The sequence below is a fragment of the Eptesicus fuscus genome, chromosome 4, assembly GCF_027574615.1.
Source record: "Eptesicus fuscus isolate TK198812 chromosome 4, DD_ASM_mEF_20220401, whole genome shotgun sequence".
Taxonomy (NCBI): Eukaryota; Metazoa; Chordata; class Mammalia; order Chiroptera; family Vespertilionidae; genus Eptesicus; species Eptesicus fuscus.
Genome location: NC_072476.1, coordinates 78,061,528 through 78,083,091, shown reverse-complemented (window position 1 = coordinate 78,083,091; position 21,564 = coordinate 78,061,528). Strand labels below are relative to the sequence as shown.

Below are 21,564 nucleotides of genomic sequence, written 5' to 3'. Positions count from 1 at the left end.
CAAGCACTTCAGATAGTTTAATGATGGGAGGGAAGACACCATACTTGAAGAAATATTGCTGGCACAGTGGGTGCCATGAGCTGGGTTTCCTGGGAGAGGGAAGAGATTGCACAGCCCGCACACAGTGGAGCTGGGCAGCTGTGGGAGAACAGTTTGGGTGGGAGCCATAAGGGTGTGGAACCAATTCAGGCAAGAGGTCATGGAGGCATGACCGGGGTGTGGCCAGTTGTTCTTTTATCATCTTATATACAGCAAAAACTCCCCCAGTTCACTTTTTTTCTATTATCTAATTTTCCAAACCGGTGTACAATAAAACCTTGATATAATAGTCTAATTTGGGCGAGGGGGGGGGGGGTGTCCGTTAAAGCAGGAAATCTGTTATATAATAAAGTAGGTTTTCCAAATGAGTATGTTAAAAAATTGACAAATTAGTTAGCTTGTGTAATTAAAATCAAGTATGTATGAAAAGTATAATTTCATGGAAAAGTTTTCTATATGTATTACCATAACTTTAAATTTCTACTGAGTAGGTCTAGTCAATGCGTGCATTCACAGGTCACCGCAAGTAAACAAATGCACACACTGGGCGTGGCTTAGCGCACGTGGAACGTTGACCACATGTGTTAAAACTGCTCAAGAGAGTCACGCCTTGAGACAGCAGAACCAATTACGGCTGGAGATGTGGTGTGATCACCTGCTAATCATTCCCCAAACATCGTTTACTCGCAGTGACTCTTGGATGTAAATATGTAGGCTTTAGTTGTAGATATGTAATATTTATTTATGTCAGTGAAATTGCTACAGTGTTTTTTCCAACATGTAGTCTATTTGCTAAAATTTGTTAAAAATAGTGAATTAACAACAACAACAACAACAACAACACCTTGTTAATTTAGTACTATAAGCAAATCTTGGATAAAAGCATTTAAAAATTAACAGGGTTATTAATTTTCACATATGACACAGGGACCCAAAATTTTGTCTGTTAAATCCGAAGTCTGTTAAATCAAGGTGTGCAAAATCGAGAGTGTACTGTATTTTTCTGCCACTTCTAAGTAAGGATTGCTCTACTCTCTTTAGTTTTCTATGCCTGCTGTGTAGATGTCATCTGGCCTTGTTTTTCTTTATCCTTGGTGTTTTAGCATTCTTTGTAACTCTGTACGTAGTTCATTTCCTAAGAGCCACCTATAGAGACAATTCTTCACAATAGATATTAATCCATCACCCATCTGTCACTATATTGGTGGCATGATTGGCTAGTATTATAACTCTTAATGACTGGAATAACTTGTTTCTTTAAGTTTCTGGTAACTCTGAACTTTAATATGGTTGTCATCTGTGACATGTATGACATTGGTTCAAAAAATATTTCTCTGGTTGGTACCAGAAACTTGGTCTTTGCTTTTCAGTCCTAACAGTATAGCTAAACAAAGACAGTAACGTCTGAATTATCTAGCCTCATGGAAAATAACAAGGTTGTGTATATTGCAGAGAGGGGAGAGGTAATCCCAAATTATAGCTAATATGTTTTGAAATTAAGCACATCATTTTTTACTTTATACATATTTGACTGATGTTAAAAGTGAGCTTTTCAAAAGTACATGATTTTTCTGAGCAATGAAAGAAGAAAGCTTTCATATACAGTACAATGGAGTGAAGCAGGTCTGAAATTCAAAACTCCTTGGGTAAAATGTACAGCCAGACCAATCTATAAATAATAACATATATATTCAACCTAAAACAAGCCACCATACAGATTTATAACCCAGTAAGCTTTAAAAACACCTATTTCCCTAGTTGCCATAAACAGGTAAAGATTTATGTGTAGAAAACAGATATTTTTTCATTTTTATATTTTAAAATTCCCGGGAGTTGGAAAGATTACTTTGAAAGCATTTTTAGTATTTATTTCTAAGGTTTGGATAGCTTGCATATATGCATTTTATTTTATTTGTCAAAAACTATCCATCAAATTTTATGAAAATGCCTGAGTAAAACTGTGTATTCATAAGTTTATAAACTCTTGAAAAATATTCAAAAATCATCAGGAACTTGAACTTTCATGTCATGAAACAAAGACTCTGTCAGATGTGTGGCTTCTGGAAATTAAGGTTTTCAATCTTAATTAAAAATAATATAGAGTCGTAAAAAAATATAAAAAGTATAAAGAGGAATAAAATCAACCATAATCCCACACTCATAGATGTTCACTAAAAATACTTTTAGTTCCAACTTTTAAACTCATATATATAATAAACAATTTATTATCATGGAAGTGCTCCACTTTTTTCAAACATATTTCAGAAGCATTTATCATTTATTAGATAATTTTTAAAAACATTGTTTTTATTTCCTATGGCCACTGTAACAAATTACTGTTGTAATAAATTATGACAAATGAAGTTGTTTAAAATAACATATATTTTGTTCTCTGAGAGTTCTAGAGATCAGAAGTGTGCAATAAGTTGCCCTGGGCTAACGTCAAGGTCTCAGCAGGCTTAAGCTCCTTAGCAACCCTAGGATGGAGTTTTTCTTGCGTTTCTCAGCTTCCAGAGCTGCATGCTGTATTCCTTGGCTCAGGGCCCCTTCCTCCATCTTCAAAGCCAGCAGCACAGACAGCATCTTGCTTCAGTGTCACATTGCCTTCTTCCCTTGTCCAGTGTTCTTCTGCTTCCTTGTATTAAGATGCATGATTACATCTAGGCCCACCCAGGTTTTCTAGGATAACCTCCTGGTCTCCAGATCCTTAATTTAATCATGTCTGCAAAATCCCTTTTTACATATAAAATACCATATTCATAAGTTCCAGGGTTTAGAAGCTGGATAGCTTTAGAATATATTATTCTATCTACCATAATGGTCTTTGTTGGTTTCATCATTTCATTTGTTGGCTATTCATTAACAATTGTCCTTGTTTTATACCTTTAGATCCCCCCCCCCCAGTATTTTGCTGTTATAAGGAATTGTGAGTTTAAATTCCATATGCATGAATTTTTGTGCACATACTTGATGATATTTGTGTAAATCTTAGGATGTCAACCTTTATATACTACATATATACATGTGTGTATTAGATGTATATGTATATATGCACACAACACATTTATAGGTATATTAGAGTCCCGGTACACAAAATTCATGCACAGGAGGGGGGGGGTGTCCCTCAGCCCAGCCTGTACCCTCTCCAATCTGGGACCCCTACTGGGATCAGGCCTAAATGGGCAGTCAGACATCCCTCTCACAATCCAGAACTGCTGGCTCCCAACTGCTCGCCTGCCTGCCTGCCTTCCTGATTGCCCCAACCGCTTCTGCCTGCCAGCCTGATCACCGCCTAACCACTCCCTTGCCAGCCTGATTGATGCCTAACTGCTCCCCTGCCAGCCTGTTTATCCCTAACTGCCCTCCCCTGCAAGCCTGGTCACCCCTAACTGCCCCCCTAAAGGCCTTGTCCCCCTCAACTGCTCTCCCCTTCAGGCCTGGGTCCCCCCACCCCTCCAACTGCCCTTCCCTGCAGGCCTTGTCGCCTCCAACTTCCCTCCTCTGCTGACCTGGTCACCCCTAACTGCCCTCCCCTGCAGACCTGGTCCCTCCCAACTGCCCTCCCCTGCTGGCCTGATCGCCCACAAATGCCCTCCCTTGCAGGCTTGGTCCCTCCCAACTGCCCTCCTCTGCTGGCCATCTTGTGGTGGCCATTTTGTGTCCACATGGGGGCAGCCATCTTTGACCACATGGGAGCAGCCATCTTGTGTGTTGGAGTGATGGTCAATTTGCATATTACTCTTTTATTAGATAGGATGTCTGTGTATATGTGTTCTCATTCTCCAGGTTGCTTTCCAGAAAATTGGTAGAGAGAGCTTATCTCCTTGCACTCTTGCTAGCACTGAGTATTGTCTTTTTTTAATCTTTGCCAGTTAAATGGGTGATAATATCTGATTGATGCTTTAATTGCATTTCTATGATAGTTAGACTAAAGACTTTTCATGCCTACCATATTTAAAATTCTCCTATGAATTAATATTTTTCTTAATTTTTTTTTGTTGGTATGAAAATGGCATAACTTAATAGATAGAGATACTAAAGTTTGCTTGAGAACTCCTTGGCTAAAAATATTGTGTCTTCACTGACATATTGTCCTCAATTTGTGTAATAATTTGAGTAAACTTTATGGAATAAAATTCTGATTGCTATGGAAGCACATGCTTTCTACCTCAGTTTGCTATGTTCCCTGTATGGTACATCCATGGAAATTCTCACCTCTTATTTTAATGGGATAATTTCCCGTAACTTAAGATGTGTGACCTGGAAAAATATCCCAAAAAAGAAGAACTGATGAATTAACCTTAATCCTATATTACAGAAAGGTCTTAGTGTACTTACCTCAGGGCTTAATATAACTTACACTGACCCACTTGAACCAAATTGGCACTTCTTATAATTGTCTTGTTAATTCATGCTCAGGAGCTGGATGACAAATGATTTATCTTAGACCTAAGCTTCTAGAACAAGAAATACCATGTCCTTGAAGTTCACTCCAGACTGAGATCTTAGGCAGTTATTAATATCGGAGGGTCACTGTTACAGCCAAAAAAACATTTGGTATTTCTTACAAACCAGTTTATACATATTCATGTATACATACAGCTATATATATACGTGATCTATATTTTCTGAGATTTTGAAATTTGAGATAACAGACCTGCCTAACGGGTGCAGCGTAGATAGATAATGGAACAGACTCAAAGAGGAATAGACAGAAAAATCTTGTGAAGACATATTCAACCTGTGTCTTCAAAATATCAGGATTCTAGACCTAACTTTTCTATCAGGTATCTTTCTAACCTTGTGCAAAGCCTTTCTCCCTTGCCCTAACATTCCTTCTAATGCTTGTATTGAGGGTTTAAAGATGAAGGAGATACAGCCCCTGTCCTCATGGGCCTCTCATTCCAAGGAAGACTAATCTGCAAACAAGCAGAGCCCAGTGGAGGAATACCTAACCCAGTGGGGATCAGGAGGCTCCCAGGAAGGCTGCCTAGAATAAGTGGCAACAAGTTTGGTCTTAAAGCAAGAGAGCAGTTAGCCCTCCATTTGTCAGATGAGGGTGCTGATCTCCAAGCCTTGCTCTCGGCTCCATGATTGGATAGCTTAGCTCTATTGGAAGCCAGGGCTCAGTGTGGTCAATGGATGGGCCTTTCAGAAGGCGGGTTTAGATAGAAAGAAATATTCCTCTCTGGCTGGCTGTCAGTGTCACCTTCCTACAGGATGACCCCTCCAGCCCTGTAAGGATCATATACCTTTTCTGTCCATTTCCTCTTTCAGGGAGTGGGATTCTGTCAAACTAAGCTCTGGGGCTTCTCCCAAGGCCTTTCCCTACTTGAAAGTCAGAGGATAGAGTGCTGGGGTGATATGTTTAGAAGCAGTGATTATGAAACCCTCCCTGGTCCTACATGCTGGGCCACCTTCACGCATGCTCTATGCCAGTGGTCAGCAAACCGCGGCTCGCAAGCCACATGCGGCACTTAGGCCCCTTGAGTGTTCTAACCCCTCTTCTTCAAATAGGCTCGCCCAGGCCGAAAACCGACTTCTGCGCATGGGCCACGAAGTTTCAATCGCACTGTATGTGCGCACCCACATGTGGTATTTTGTGGAAGAGCCACACTCAAGGGGCCAAAGAGCCGCATGTGGCTCGCAAGCCGCGGTTTGCTGACCACTGCTCTATGCTATTCTCTATCACACAAGCCAAGGAGTCAGTCATTTGGGAGAAAAGTACTTCATTTCCCATATCTGTCTGCTCTCTCCTCTTAGATTTTGTAAAGTCGTTGGTTATTTGCTACATTTTCTGAGTTTCTGATTCTCCCGGGATCCAGGGAATACATGAGGGAAATGTTACATTCTCTCCCCATTTTGGCCAGTCTTTGGCTTGTCCTTTCCTGTCTTGGACCTTATCCTCCAACCTGCTCTTGGAGACTATGTAGTTCTCTGTTCAACCCATCTCTGTTTACCTGATTTAAAAATACAGATCAATTTTAAAAAATATATTTGTATTGATTTCAAAGAGGAAGGAAGGGGGAGAGAGAGATAGAAACAATGATGGCTGCCTCTTGCACATCCCCTACTGGGGATCGAGCTGCAACCCAGGTGTGTGCCCTGACTGGGAATCAAACTGTGACTTCCTTCCTGATTCATAGGTCGATGCTCAACTGTTGAGCCTCATTAGCCGGGCAATATAAATCTATTTTACTTTGTTTCATTTTTTAATCTACTCACTCTAGAAATCTTAATCTCTCTACCTTGTGATATTACTTAAAAAGTAGTTTTAATATTCCAAGGATAATACAACCTTAATTATTCATCTCTTGTTTTTTAATATTCAGATCTATCCCGCAAGTTAATTTTATTTAACTTTTTATCTCCCTTTATATTTTAGTAATGTGAGAGAAAAAAAAAAGTTTAATAATAACACTAGAAGAGCTTTCTTTCAACCTGCCTCCATTGATACAACTTTCTTCACATTTCTAGCCCAGTCTTGAAACCTTATTTCTCAAGATGTACAATGTTTACAAGGATTGCTCATTCAAGATGGGCAAGCCCTCCTACCCTTAAACTCTCAAGGCAGCATTTGGAAGGTGACCAAAGTAGACCTGTAGGTGTGGACAGCCTTGGGAAGGCAGTCACTTGTAGGTGCTCTGAAGATGGTGGTATATGGAAATCAACATTAATTTCTAGCAGAATCCCTGGATGAGGCCAAGATCGGGTAGAATATGTTTGGAAACTCAATATAAACCTCACTTTCCTTAACGTCTTCTCATTGGACATGGCCCTGTGGCCAGAGGGGAGCTGATAGCTTCTCAGGCCTCACACCTATAGTAGTAAACGTAGTCTCTCACGGTGTCTAAGTTCAAGGCGAGGCTCCAGGGATATTTAACACTGTTCTGTGTAGGATTGGGGCAAACCCTACGGAGTGAGCAAAGGATGATAAATAGAGAAAATTGAAGTCAGTGGAAAGGACCTGGAATTTTTTATATGTAGGACGGGGGTACATAATGAAGAACTTGCCCATTTGTAAAACACTCATTGAGTCCTGAGCTAGTATTTCAGTAGCATGCAAGCTTGTTTTTCAATCTTATTTACCTTTCTCATAAAAACAATGTCAGATAATAACATCCTGATGAAATGAATGAGCGTCTAGGATCACAAAGCTTGCCCATTGCTGTGTAGGCTTAGTTGTTGTGCAATAAGTAGAAAAGTCTTGCTAAATATCTGTATACTGACCTAGACCAACTATTGTCTTAAGAATTTCCAATAATCTCAATTCCCTCTTAGTTCCATAGCCAGAGTTTTACCACAGTTGCAACTAAACTATACTCTAGTGTCTGCCAATATAATTATTTTATCTGTAGGAAAATGTCAGTAGTTCTGACAATTTTAATTCTTGTGTTTACTGACTGCATTATCTTCTGAATCATAGGTTCCCCAAGCAAGTCAAACAGGTTAAAAGACAAGTCACACCTACTCTTAATCTTAAATGAGTGTGGGAATATATCAGCCACTTTCACTGTATTAACTAGTTCATTTCTGGATCCTCATTACTTTACCTATTTTTATTTTTTCATTTTGGATACAACCCAAATTCTCCCAAGCCCTTTAAGTGTAAAAAACATATAAAGTTACCTAGCTAAAAATACTCATGTCCTTCCTTACCCATCCTTCGAGAATATGCATGATGGATTCCCCAAAATATACAGAGTGGAGATAGTAATGACATCTTCTGACCACAGGTTAGGGTATGAATCATTCAATCAAGAGAAGAAATAAATATTTACTATCATTGATTTATCCATTTTAGGTGCTGCCCAAATGCATGGGCTTTTCTAGAAGGACCATAGAGAGTACAAGAGTTCAGAGATACAGAATTATCAGGTCTTGAAACCATCCAGAATTGAGTCCCACCCACCTCATCTCCTTCAAGTTACCTCTGCTCAGACACCTTATAGGAAGTCCTTCCTTATTTCAGCCGTTTTCACCTTTGGGTCCAAAGGTTCTTCCACATAGTAGTTATTTCACTATTTAGGGACCTCTCTCACTTGTTCTCTAAACTTTCTCTTCTTCAACACAGAGTTCCTTCAACCCATAATTCATATAGTACACATACAAGTCCCCTTTCTCCTTCTTGATTGTTCTTTTTTGGGAAGCTTCTGATATGTAATTATTCCTCTTAAATTCAGATACCTAAAAGTGAGCACAAAAATGATTCCCTGGGCTTAGCTTTGGGGTAGGGATGGGGGGAATTCAAAGAATTTCCCTTGGATTGGATTTAGTTGTGACATTTCTTAGAGCCATGTGACATTTCTGAGGAATGTTAGCACATCTGTTTTCAGTTACAGAATGTAGGTAAAAGTGAGTCAATAAGAGAAAGTCTTTAGAATTTAAAAATATCCTCATGGGGTTCTTAAGAATTTAGGATTGTTTGAGAAAATCAGCTGACCTGCTAATACCGATAATTTTGACATCCTGAGAGAAAGAATAGATACCTGAGCATCTAAAGCATCTCCATTTAAAACACATTCATTAAATGCTCAGGAACTGTCAGATTTTGGAAATACAAAGATCAATAAAACATGATTTTACCCTTGAGGAACTAACAGATTAATAGGGAAGACAGCAGTACACAATCAATTTAGTTCGGTGTGACCAGCACATAAAAGTAGAGGGTGTTGGGGGGTAGGAAGGGGGCCCTCTGTTCCAGTCTTACATTTCTCAGCATAGTATTCTCTTAGCTTCTGCATACTAGGATTGTGAACGTTTACATGAAATGTGTTTCAGACACTGCTGGAAGGGGCTTATGTATGTCATCTCATTTATGTAGGTCAGTCTCATAGAGGTTGGTCCTATCATGGACCCCATAAGAATGGGGGAAATGGGCAGAGATTGTAAGCCTTTAAAAAATAACTTTTTTTTTCTTTTTTTTAAAAATATTTTATTGATTTTTTACAGAGAGGAAAGGAGAGGGACAGAGAGCTAGAAACATCGATGAGAGAGAAACATCGACCAGCTGCCTCTTGCACACCCCCTACCGAGAATGTGCCCGCAACCAATGTACATGCCCTTGACCGGAATCGAACCTGGGACCTTTCAGTCTGCAGACCGACGCTCTATCCACTGAGCCAAACTGGTTTCGGCAAAAAATAACTTTTTAAATACTTACATTTTCCTAAGAATAAATGGCTTAGTATGGGGCAAAAATACTGGACCAAGCCCATAAGTATCTGGTGAAGTGTATTTTGTCACTTGTGAAATTGAGAAAATATTGCCTTATTTGTCTACCTTTGTGGGTTTCAAGGATCTGAGGAGGCTCTGTAAGCATTTGAGGAGATAATGCATAAAAAAGACCTGTACAAGAATTGTCATCAGAAATCCTTAGAGTCCTTGGGGTGGAAATACTTCTGTGGGTTACAAGAATTGGATACAGAGGATCCCCAAGTGGACTCCTGTCCTTTGTTTAACCCTGTCTTCCTGGTCAGCTGCCCCACCCCTTCTTGTAACCCTCCTATTTCTGTTAGCAAGTTTGTATTTACTGGATAAACTAAACCATTTTTACAAGCTATTTTTGCTTAATTAAAAAGAGTAGCATCTCTTGCCATATTACCCCAGATTTAAGAGAGCTAATTTAAATTCCTTTTTTTTTTTCTTTAGACTTTTATATGAAGATTTGTCAGTTTGGGGAGTTATTTGAATACCACACCCTTCTTCAAAATGAATAACAGTGACATCTCTTCAACCTCCCCTTCATTCCTTCCATTCAAGCTCTAATGCACTTGGAAGGGAAATCATCCTAGCATTTGTTAAATAAATGCAGACAGTGTCTTTAATCCTGGTGGTTGGCCATTTTCTAGATAAGTCCTTGCAGTCTGAAGCCAAACAGGTGTGCACTGTGGTAATTCAACTGCGTGTCACTCATAAATGTAGTTTACCGAGGTGAGGGTGGAAGCCCGTTGGCGTGGTTTTCCTACCCAGCAAACAGCGTCCCAGCAGGTCATGACCGACTTCCCTGGAGTATTTTCATGGTGACCCATTCTGCAGTGAATCACAGATTAGCCTTCAGGTGTGTGAGCCCACACTTCACCGCTCCTGGAGCAGCTGGATTGATTTATTTATTTTGGGGGGGATGATCCATTTGGGGCTCGGGGCGGGGGGGGGCGGGGGGACGGCGCAGCAGAGGCGGAGATGCTTGGGTGTCCTGGCTCCGTGGTCTGGGCTTCCACCCAGGTCGCCGCTGCTCCCTTTCCCATGAGGCCCCGCTCTGCTCCCCCTGGGGTGTCCGCGGGTGGGGAGGGGTCCCCGCAGCCCACCCCCCTCTCAGCGCCAGGCTGGGAGGCCACACAAAGGTGTCCCGCTCAAGTGGGCCAGGAGGCCAATTTTGTAAAAGTGCTTGTAAGTTTCCTTTGGGGGGGAGGGGGAGCGAAAGAGGAGCTTTTTTCCATGGACATTCTTTTCCTTGTATGTAGATACCAAAAGGAAACTCAGCACTGGGCATGTTCGGATGTTGAATGGTTTCCTGATAAGCAACAGCCTCCCGGAACCCAAGACTTAAAATAGTCGTCTTCCCCGACCCCCCCGCGGGCGCTGCAAATGGTATCTGCCAAAGGGATGACAAAGTACCTTGGACCGAGTCGCACACAGACAGCATTTTGAGCAGAACGCAGGGCCCAACTCTTGTACTTACTGTGTGTAGCCGGCCAAGGCTGCCCAGGAGAGGGCAGACCCGAGAGGAAATAAGTTTCCTGAGCCCCGGAGAAATGGCTGTGGGTCCATGAAAGACCGGGACGGCGCTTCTCAGACGTCTCCGAGTTGCTCCCCAGATCCCAGGTCGCAGCACGCTCCTCTGCAGGGAGCGAGTAGGTAGATCCCAGGGAGCTTCGCCTTCCCCTCCCCGTGTTGATCCTTATAGCCTTGAACCCGCAGCGAATTCAAGAAAGGCATGGATATGTCGGACCCCAATTTCTGGACTGTGCTCTCAAACTTTACTCTGCCTCATTTGAGGAGTGGGAACAGGCTGCGGCGAACACAAAGGTAAAAACGCGGGGACCCTTTGCCAGGAGAGGGAATGCGTTGTTTATTGCGTGACAGTTTGAAAAGTTAGTACCTTGCCCCGGGGGGGCATTGTTTCAGGTATTCTCTCCTCCTGGTGGATTTCGGGGGGGGGGGGGGGGATCCTGATGAATGGACTTCTCGGGGGTGGGGGTTCTTTGGAAATGTGGATGGCATGAGGTGGAATTGTGAGTGGTGGGGAGAGAAAAGGGGAAGGGGGAGAAGAGACTTTGAGTCTTATCTCTTTGATCTGATCATGTTTATCGATTTCAGATTTCATCCACCCACACATCAGGGCTTCTGCTTCTCTTTGGAGAGGCTTTCAGATGTCCCTTCTATTAAATATTTGACCTTTATAAATGCACATGTACTATACAAAGATAGTTCAGGTTATCCTGTTTTGAATTGTCTGCTTAAAGAGACAGGTCTGTATAACTTTGCCATTTGGGTTTATGTGTGTGGTTTTTTTGTTTTGTTTTGTTTGTTTTTTACTGCTTTGCTGGCATACGGGTCTGGCCTTTTCATTTGGTAACATACAGTTGATAGAATAGGTGGGAGGGAAAAAGACTTAATAAAAAGCAAGATGAAGCTCATGCCATAAGTGAAAGGCAGGTTAGAGTTGGTTGCTGACACTTGGATTGAGAGAACGTGATTTAAAGGAGCCATTTCTCCTCTCTCCCCGTTCGTGTCTAGCACAGAAAGGGGCATTATGGTGGTTTTGGGGGAGCACACCCTCTGAGTTGTGTGTAAATACGGGCTCATTGTTTTTCTTCAAAACTTGCCTTGCGCATACACGTGAACATGCATGAGAGCAATGGTGCAGTCCGGTCAACAGGATGCAGGCTATCAGATTTGGAGCTTCATAATCTTTGTTCTGCAGTGTTGAGAGAACACACCAAAAAATAGTTCATTCTGTTTGGTTATACCTGTGGCTTGTTGTAGCATAAATGCAGACAATTAATAGTTTGGAGAACTTAATTATTGGCTTTATTTTTAAATTTCCCCATGGTATTTCGTACATCTCAGAAGCATCTGGAATACTCACATATACTATTTGTACATACACATATATATCGATCAAGCCAAACACAAGCGTGCGTCTGTGTGTGTGTAAGAGAGAGAGATTCTTAGGTCAACCTTACCTTCTAATGCAGCTTGAACAGTGTTGGTACCACTAAACCATGTTAAGATTCTAAAGTTGCGCCTTTTAAATAGGGTGACTATGTTTTTCTCATTATATTTATGTTCAGAGACACTTTTGGTATTGGTCATTTTTGTTCAAGCTGTGTCATCCATGCACCGATACCCCCCCCCCAAAAAAAAAAAACAACAACACACACACAAAACAACGAATCCATTGAAGAGAATCACGCTGTACACGAACAAGGCCACTCCTCCTCAAGACTGTGAACCTTGTAGCTTCTTCCCTTTTCCCTTTGCCAGGAGCCCTTACTCTGTGTGAGTGGCGTAGTCCTGGCTGCGAGGCAGGCTCTCCTCTCTCCGCAGCCAGTTCTCGCAGAGATAAGTCTGCACTGGCATCCCGCCTGTGTCTGTAAACCTGAAAAGCATTGGAGCCTTTCTTCCTTATGCCTACCTGTTGATAGTCTTATTGACAGTCACAGGCATGAGGAAGTCTCAGGCTGGTCTTATCTCAGCTTTAGGGGAATATCTCTCCAGCCCAGAACACTCCAATTCAGACAGCTCACGCCGGCAGGGAGCCTAGGTTTTAAAGTCACCTGGGTTCTCTCCAGCAAAACAGGAGAGTAGGTAGGGGTGGGAGAGTAGGGGCTGGGGGGTGGAGGGGCGGGCCGTCTCCACTCCCCTTTCTTCAGTAGAGGGGGAAGGGGATTTTCTTCTCCACCTTCCCACAGTAGTGGTTGCCACAGCCTGTTTGTTACCGGGGTTTTCTAAGATTCACAGTCTGGAAATAGGTGTCCTGAAGATCATCTGTACGTATCTCTACTTATTGTTGGTCTTTTCCAAAGGCCAGCATTGCTTTATATTTATTATGTAGATTCAGAAAGATGCAGGCAGCTGTCCTCTTCCCCAGGGCAGTGTGTGTAGCTGTTGCATTCCCTTATGATACAGTGATCCATTCCGGCTCGGTGACCTTCCCTAAGGACATGGAGCATACGCTTACAGTGTGACTCTCCCCTTCTGTGACCTCCCTTAACGGCTCTAAATCCTGTCTCGTCTCCACGGCCCACGTGAACCCTGCTCCTTATGTAGCTGATCAGATTCCCTAAAGCTGCCCTTTCCAAAGGACCTTTCCATGCCCAAGGTGTCCTCTCCTTCTCCAGCTTCCCTGAGGGCATGCCAGTGTCCGGGGGAGGATGCCTGGCTCTTGCCCTCAGTGGATGTGCGTTATTCCTTGGAATATCTCTCCTGCCCAAGCCTAGCTTCTTTTCTGCACGTGCACTGACTTTCATTCATTTTGCATATTTTATCCCAGGGACTTGTTCTGATTAACATTCTGATTTAGAGAACTTCATCTTAACCTTTTCTTTAATATCAGCATCTTGTGTCTATCAAAGGGTGTAATCTGGCTTTGAGCCTCTGAATGAGCACCTTAGAGCTTCTAGGGACAGGATGCGTGTGTACCACTTACCTTAGAAAGGAGAGAGAGGCTGATGGGTTCAGATTCTTTCCTTAAATCTGTGTTTGGAAGGAATTGCCATCATGGAAGACCTTTGGTTTGCTCCATCGCTTCCGCCTGGCCAGTTCAGCATGACACTGGTTTGTTGGCTTGTCCTCTCACAGGAAAACTTAAAGGTCTCTCTTCCACCTATCTGGGCCTATAACTAACTCCCTGGATTCTTGGGAAAAGATGCCTACAGACTTACTCCCAGGCTTAGACTCTTGAACGCAAGGCCTGGGTTCCTGTGCTGTGTCCCAAAGGTGGTACATTGTTCCCATCATTATTTTCAGTCTTGACCTTGGCAGACCTTGGTGACTTTGCTGTTTTTGTTGTAAAGCTCACATGCTCCATTGGAAACAGTTTCTTTTTTACGACTGGCTTTGTACTTCTCTCCCCCTCTCTTATTTCCTCAAGGCAGTCGCCATGCAGCCATTTATTTACCTGCTGCTTTGAGGGACAGAAATCTAGGCTGAATGGATAGATTATTTTAACTAAAATGTATCATTTTTAAACTGAAGTAATAATTGCATGCTTTAGAGACTGTAAATTTCATAGGTCTGTGATAGCCCATTCACTTGAAGAACCCATCACATCTTAGAATGGAAATGAGTTTGCCTGCTTTATTTATGTTACCACTTACGTTTATAACATCTTTTCCCGTTGGATTCAAAATGTTGTGGGGAAGGGATCAAGCTTCTTTCCCTTGTTCTCTCTCTATGTCACACCATAAAGAAAGGGCTTCCACTGATTTCTAAATGTTGCTGCTCCGATGAGGTTCACCTTTACTTTTGCTAAAGTACAGTCTGGTGAATGTAGGAGATGCTTGATTTTTAATTTTAATGGTCAGAAATTTGCATGTTCTCATTGTGCGTAAGGAATAATCTTCAAACCTCAATGACCTAAATCAGTAAAACCCTCATCCATGCCTTTGAGCAGTGTGACTCAGTAAATAACTTTGAGCAAGTTTCCAAATATATGTTTCTGAGAACCCATGGGATAAAAGTTTTTGGCTTTTTTTTTTTTTTTCTTTTTTGCTGAATTCACATTACTCAGCAGTTGCTATGAACAGCAGGTATATTCAGGGATCTTCAACTAACTGCTGTAGTTGTCAGAATGTATTGCATTTTTTATGTACACTGCATCTTCTCTTCAGTAACATCTGTAGTGTTTGTTTTGTAAGTTTTTGTTTTGCTCATGAATATATGTCTTTAAAAAGTATGGCAAAAGCACTTCTCTCCCGACCTGACATGTCAAGTATTAGTGAACTTGTACTCACCCCGTTTATGAAAAGCCCAGTTAAACCCGTATTTCTTGAGCATCTGTTATGTGCCTGGGCTCTGTGACCCAAAGCTGAAAGCCCTAGGCTTGCCTTCAGTGAAAATATGCAAATGAATCATTGCAAACTAGATTACAGGGAAGTATTTACAAGGTACACATAAACCATACGAGTGGTCAGTAGGCAAGACAGACTTTGGTCTCAAGGAGACGCACCACATAGAAAAGGCAACACCCCAGGGTCACAGGATAGGTTGGAATTTATCAGACAAGAACTGGGCCTTTCAGAGGGGCAAAAGAAATAGTGTGTACAAAGGCATGGTGGCCTTGGCAACATGAAGTTCAAGGAACTATACAATATTGCCGGAGCATAAAGAACCAGAAGCATAATTCAGTCTTACTGAAGCGTGAAGTTTGAGGCGGTAATATAACATAGCACAAGGGTTAAGAGGGTTGATCTGAAGCCAGTTCACCTGGGTTTGAATGATATGGGTAAGCTAATGTCTTTGGACTTCAGTTGCTCCATCTATAAAATAAGGACAAGTAAATTACTTATCCCATAAGACTGTTTGTAAAGATTAAACTGTGTTCATAGGGTATCAAATGCCTAATGCAATGACTGGCATATACAAACTCTCAGTAAATTCTAACTATTAATATTGTTACTCTGATGCAACAAGGAGATGTGTGGTGGCCAAGGAAGCTGAGGAGAGTTGAAACACTTGGTATTGTGGGAGTTTGTCCTTTATCCTTGGGAGAGAGAGACATGTCTATCCGCACTGAGAGCTTAAGTCTGGGAGTGGAGGGTGAGACCTAGAAACCAGTTAATAAGTTTTTGTTGTAGCCCATAGAAAGGGTTAAGCAGGCCTGAGCAGAGGATATGGTGAGATTATGCCTCTGAGAGATACTAAAGAAATAAAATTGACAGAAGTTGATGAGCCATGGGCTCTGAGGAATGAAGAACGATTTCACAATGGCCCTGGGGTTTTTAACTTGAGGAACCAGGGAGATGGAGGAACCAGCTATCTATGTAAATGTCGGGGAGGGGAAGACATAAAGCTCGGTTAATCCACGTTATTGAGCACCTGTTGTGTGCCGATTACCATGGTGTGTTGATTCCTTCATTCAGCTAACATCCGTGGCACCAAGGTCCGGTGCTGGGCAAAGGCTATAGTAATGAACAAGACAGAGTGCTTGGGGCCGCGCAAATGAACAAACATCTAAGTCAGTCAGTTTCCAAGTGGTGGTCAGTATTGGAAGGCAGTCAGAGCTGAGAACTAACAGTGTGGGAGGCTCCTTTAGATAATGTGGTCAGGGAACGCCTTTGAGCAGGTAATATTTAAGGGGAGGCTGGCAGGCTGAGAAAGAGCTGTCTGTGGGAAGAGTTTGGGGGCAGGCATCTGAGAATACGCAAGGCTCTGAGGCAGGAAAGCAAGAGCCCCAGGCAGGCAGTTGGATGTGTAGGTCCAGGGCACTCGGGAGGCTGGACCAGAAATAATAGACTTGGGAGTCATCATTAGGACTGTCTGAGACACCCGTCACGTTAATCTGTGGGAGAACTGGAGATGCCCCACTTAAGGAATGGGTGGAGATGCAGGTCGGCACAGAAAGGTGACCGGGAGGAGAGTCCTGTAGAAAGGAAGGAAGCCAGCGGAGTGTTCTCACCGGGAGTCCAAGGGGAGAACTGTCAGCACTCACTCCACAGGGAGATGAACACATGCACCGTATCTGACAACTGGGAAGTCGTGATGACTTCAGCAGCAGCGATGGGGTGGGCGTGGGGAGGTACCGAGCCAGAAAACAGGAGTGAAGTGCGGAACTGGAGACCGCGGCTGGTGACCACTCTCTGTGGGTAGTTAAATGCAGCACTGACACGTCATTGTGTCCCACGGCCTCTGCATATTCACAGCTGGCCGGGCAGCCCTCTTCCCTGAATCATATCCCCTTACTCACTGCTGCTCACTTGCTTCACCGCCCAAATAGGCTCTGACAGGTTCCTCCTCACCTCCTGTCTGGAAGCTCCAATTGTTTCCACAGCCTGATGAGTATCTGCTTTCTCATGTGTTTATGGTTGAAGTTTCTCTTTCTCTAAAGCCCTGCCTCTGAGCTTCTCTAGCCTCCACCCACCGCCACTCTGTGTCCTCCCCAGCCCGGGCAGTGTACCCTGCCTGCCCCTCCAGCCTCTTCCACAGGTGGCTGAAGCCTGTGGCCCTCGCTGCGCCTCCTCTCATCCCCTCCACGCCTGACCTGCAGGCTCAGCCCCTCCCGGAGGCTCTGTGCCCATTTGCTCCCACTCCTTGCTTTGCCCAGGCCTGTCTCATGCAGTTCCTTTCATCCTTTTCCTTTTTTCATGCCCTGGACTGTACTTTCCATGGGCTCGCCCTTTAATCCTTGTGTCACAGTCCCGGCCCACTCCAGAGCAGTTTGTCTTCGCAGACTCTGTGCACCGCAAACTATTAAAGCTCAGATACAAAGGACCCGAGCAGGCACATGCACATTTTGAAAATGTTGCTTTTAGCCTCTCGCGTGCAGTTTACAAGAGATTACAGATTGTTTGTTTTGCCCCTTGACTATGTAGGTCTTTTATGGGGACAAGGGAGGCGGAAAGGGAGGGAGGAGGAATGAGAGATAATGATAGATAGAGAGATGGAGAGAGAAACAGAGAGAGAGGTGAGAGTGCATAAAGTAGATTTCAAGAGTTTGTTAAATACATCTCATATACCCCATGGCAGGCCTGGGCTATTCATTGCTCTAATTGGTCAATACTGGGTGGGGGGTGGGGGGTGCTGTCAGTGAGTTCACAGTGAGGGGGTCGGACATTATATGCTTTTATGGCTTTGCTTGCTTCTCTTTACACATCTATCCTGGTATCAGAAGCCTAAGTAATGCCTTTGAAACAGGGGAACCATCTGCCTCTGGACTGAAACTGACAGGTGTTGGCAGTGAGAAGTCATTTGAGCCCCTGTGTGAAGATGGAGGGGAAGCTTGGCATAGGACTCGTTCTGAATAATTTGGGAGATTCTTCCTGGTGTTGGTTGAAGAGGAAATAGGCTGGTGTCTCAGGGACATTAAGACTGGAGGCCCCGAACCCCCACTTCCCCCAAACACACCCATCTCCAGTGTGGGTGAGCACCCACCCAGCTATTCAATCTGAGCTATCTTTACTACCTTCAGCCTAGTCATTTGGGAGTGACATCATGGTAACTGAGTAATCCCTTTGAAAGTTAAGTAGTCGAGACAAGATATTAAAATGGTCCGGGGTTACCCGGATGAAAGTAGTAGGCACCGGGTGTGAGTAATAACATTTATTAAAAGCGGAGTCACTCTGGAGCAGTAGAAGTCCTGGCTGTGGAGTAGCAAATTTGGTTTTTGTGATAAGGGGCACATTGTGTAACCGGAGATCTCTAAGTAAGAGTTCACATGGTTGACAATACTTGCAGTCCTGGCGCTTTGTTCTCCTTTTCTCTAGCTTGGTAATTAGGAAAGCTTCCCTGGTGAACTTGGCTGTAAATTCTGAAAATGTTGACCTTAAACCTGACTAACAGAATGAGAGGACCTGTGGGAGTTTTAGCTACACTAATGGCTATTGGACATGCTTATTAGAGGAGGTAATTATGCCAATATCAAACTGAAGCATCATGTTGTTTTGTTTTAAAGAGAAAAGGCCCAAGGAGGGAATTTAGGCTTTGATCTGCTTTTGAAGGTAAAATAGATTGGTCAGAAGAACAGACCATCATTAATGTTTATCTCTTATCTTAAGGTGGCCTCTGTTGCTTGCTTTATTGTAGAACCCTGGGACTTTCTCCATCCCTCTGATTTCGAGGTTTTACATTTGTTAGAGTTGGGGGTCTCTTAGGAAACGGTAGTTGCAGGCAAAAGTAAGGGCAAAGTCCAGAGCTTGACATACGGGAGGCCACCACCATGTGCGTTCTGAAGTTCTCAAATAAGCTTTTAGCTCTTAGCAGGTGAGAACAAGCTCCATGTCCCTGGAAACTTTCAAACCGGACAGGAAGTTCCAATCGCGGGTATCTTTGGGAGGGCAATGTATTGGGTTCTGAGCGAATCACCTGGGTGAAGAAGAACTAGCGAAACCTGCTGGGGTCTCCTAGGGTCATAGGATCAGAGAGGGAAGAAATCTGATGCCAGCCACCTGGCTCCTCTTGCCTGATGAATGAGGAGTTGCTGAAGCTGCCTTTGCTGTGCTTTATTCTAATTTTAAACATTGCAGGTGCATGTTGATGTCTCAGGACCCCGACTTTGACCTTACAGCATTTCTCTCTCGGGAGTCTCCATTAGAATATTCTCTAGCCACTGCCAGGTTTCTTAGCTACTCAATCTAAAGAAAATCACTGAGTCTGTAGCTTGCATAAAAATCACCTATCTCCCTTTCATAGTCATATCTTTTAAAATGTTATATGATGGGTATCTTTAAATTAGAATTTGTAATTATACGTGTATTCCTTTTACAGATGTATGGAGGGGTTAAGGGAAAATAGTATGTTTGTCATGGGAAAAACTGCCGCTGAATAAAGTACTCTAGGAAATATGGTAAATGAAACCTTTGTTACCATAAAACAATAGCTATTAAGTGACTATTATGTAATGTTATTTCTTACGTCTGATCTGGAATGGCTTGTTGATCTTGGAACTCGAGATATAATTCCTGTAAAAATACTACTTTCACTTGGCTTATCTCAAGATTTTTGATACAGAATCAAAGACTTCCAAGTATATTACCTAGGGTAGGCACCTAGCACTGGGAATGCTGAAACCCTGTCGGATAGATTTTTTTTTTTTTTTTTGCATGCGAGGATTAGTTTTATCCATTTGTCATTCTCCATTCTAGTACCCATTCAATTAACACAAATTATTTGCTAATCCAAAAATTAGTCCATTGTAAAATTGACCTGTGCCTGCTCAACCACTCCAAAGGGCAGGCAGGTGGCAAAATACTAGTAGCTGATGGTCACACTCACCAGACTCGGCAGGATGAAAGGATGAATATGAATTTACATTTTTCACAAATGATAGATCCTTTAGCAAAGGAATTTTTTAAAAATCTTTGATCTCAAATGGCCATAGTGGCCAGTGGTGGGGGCAGGTAGAGTATTGGATAGTTCAGGGTGCTTTAAGTCCTAGTTCCTGGTATGCATTCTGCAAAATGAGCTTTATGCTTATGAATTATAATTCCCTGCATGTTTTAGGACTTGATGTCTGGGGTTAGGTGTTTGTACCACAAAGTTGGTAAGGAATAAGAGTTGCCATATTTTTACTATGTGAACTTTGTTCGTGGCAGTCTTTCTCAATACATGTCTTCCTTCTGTCAATTTCAGATAAGTTAGCCTTGGAAATCTAGGACTTGTAAGGTGAAAAGTTAGTAGTGGTTTTGAAAAGCCTTCTTACCATAGGAATCAGGCACAAGATCCGAGCTCTGCTCTCCTCAGTCCAGTTCTCGGATCTTAGTATCTTTTATGTCATTTGACCAGCACAGCCATTGATTGTCAAGACGCCCTTGTGAGAGGTAGACTTCAGTTTTCTTTGCAGTTGTGATTGATAAGTTATCATTTGATGGCTTCTTAAAGGAAACTCTTTAGACAAGAGAAATTGTGATTTGTTTTGTTTTACCTTTTGAGTATTAACCTTACAATCAGTCTACCATCTCACAGCAAACCTTTTGGAGGTCAAAAAGTACAGATAATTGAGCTGGTTAGATATTCATATGAAGCAGCTTTTTTATGCCATTCCTAGGAAATGCAAACATTCCATGGAATGGGTGCCAGGTTCAAAATCCATGAAGAAAAGGGTCTGACTTTTGGCACTGAGAGACATATTCAAAAATGTTGTGTTTAAGCCAGAGTAAATATATGTGCCCTTTACTCTTTCTTTCAGTTAGCAGAAGTCACTTCTAAACACTTACTTTGGCCTTAAGGAAGCTCGTCATGACCCATTGTTCCAGAAAGATTATAGTTCTCATTTTAAGCCAGTTTTCTAGTTCCCATGTGAGCGGCGTGCCCAGCCTGGAGCAGAGGAAATAAGCTTCGCCTTTCAAACCTTCCATTCTTTTAGGTGTGTCCAGCAGGCAGTGGCTTGTAGCTGCTTCTTCAGCCACTTAACAGGTTTGATTTCAAATCTCTTTCCTAAGAAACTAACATGTTTGGAGGGGATTCATGGCCCAGCATTTATGGATTTTGTTGGGAAGTTCCAGGTGTGTATATCTTAAACTCTATGTTAAGGCCTATGGGACTGCAATGATTTTGGTTTTGTTTGGTTTTGCCTTCACTTCGTAGCATTTCTTAAGATGCCTTAGGGATTGGATTGGGAGGGGCTAGCCCCCAGTCCTGAAGGCCAGGTAGCTCCTCTTCCAGTTCCTTTTCTTTGGCTGCCTTACAGGCACTGAAGGGGAATCAGATGATTACAAACTGGGCCAAAAGGTAGAGAAACCATCAGCCAAGATCTGTGGGTTTAATCTCAGAAACAGGGGAAGTTGATGAAAGATCCTTGAAGGGGCTTATATATGAGTGACACATCTCTGTGTGACCCTTTTCCTGCTTTGTGGCGTGTGGTGG

The 21,564-nt window shown here is 42.8% G+C and overlaps 1 protein-coding gene across 7 annotated transcripts in view; it reads left to right on the top strand.

Moving 5' to 3' along the window:
• Positions 1-21,564, top strand: part of MAST4 (microtubule associated serine/threonine kinase family member 4) — a 516,137-nt gene that overhangs the window by 354,708 nt on the left and 139,865 nt on the right. For 2 of the 7 annotated variants that reach the window (XM_028139567.2, XM_028139565.2), the window contains exon 1: positions 10,699-11,067. The exons of the other annotated variants lie outside the window; for them this stretch is intronic. In XM_028139567.2, coding sequence (XP_027995368.2) covers positions 10,976-11,067 — 92 coding nt within the window. In that variant the 5' untranslated portion in view covers positions 10,699-10,975. Of the gene's footprint in view, positions 1-10,698; positions 11,068-21,564 lie in introns of those variants that run through there. 7 annotated transcript variants of the gene reach the window in all.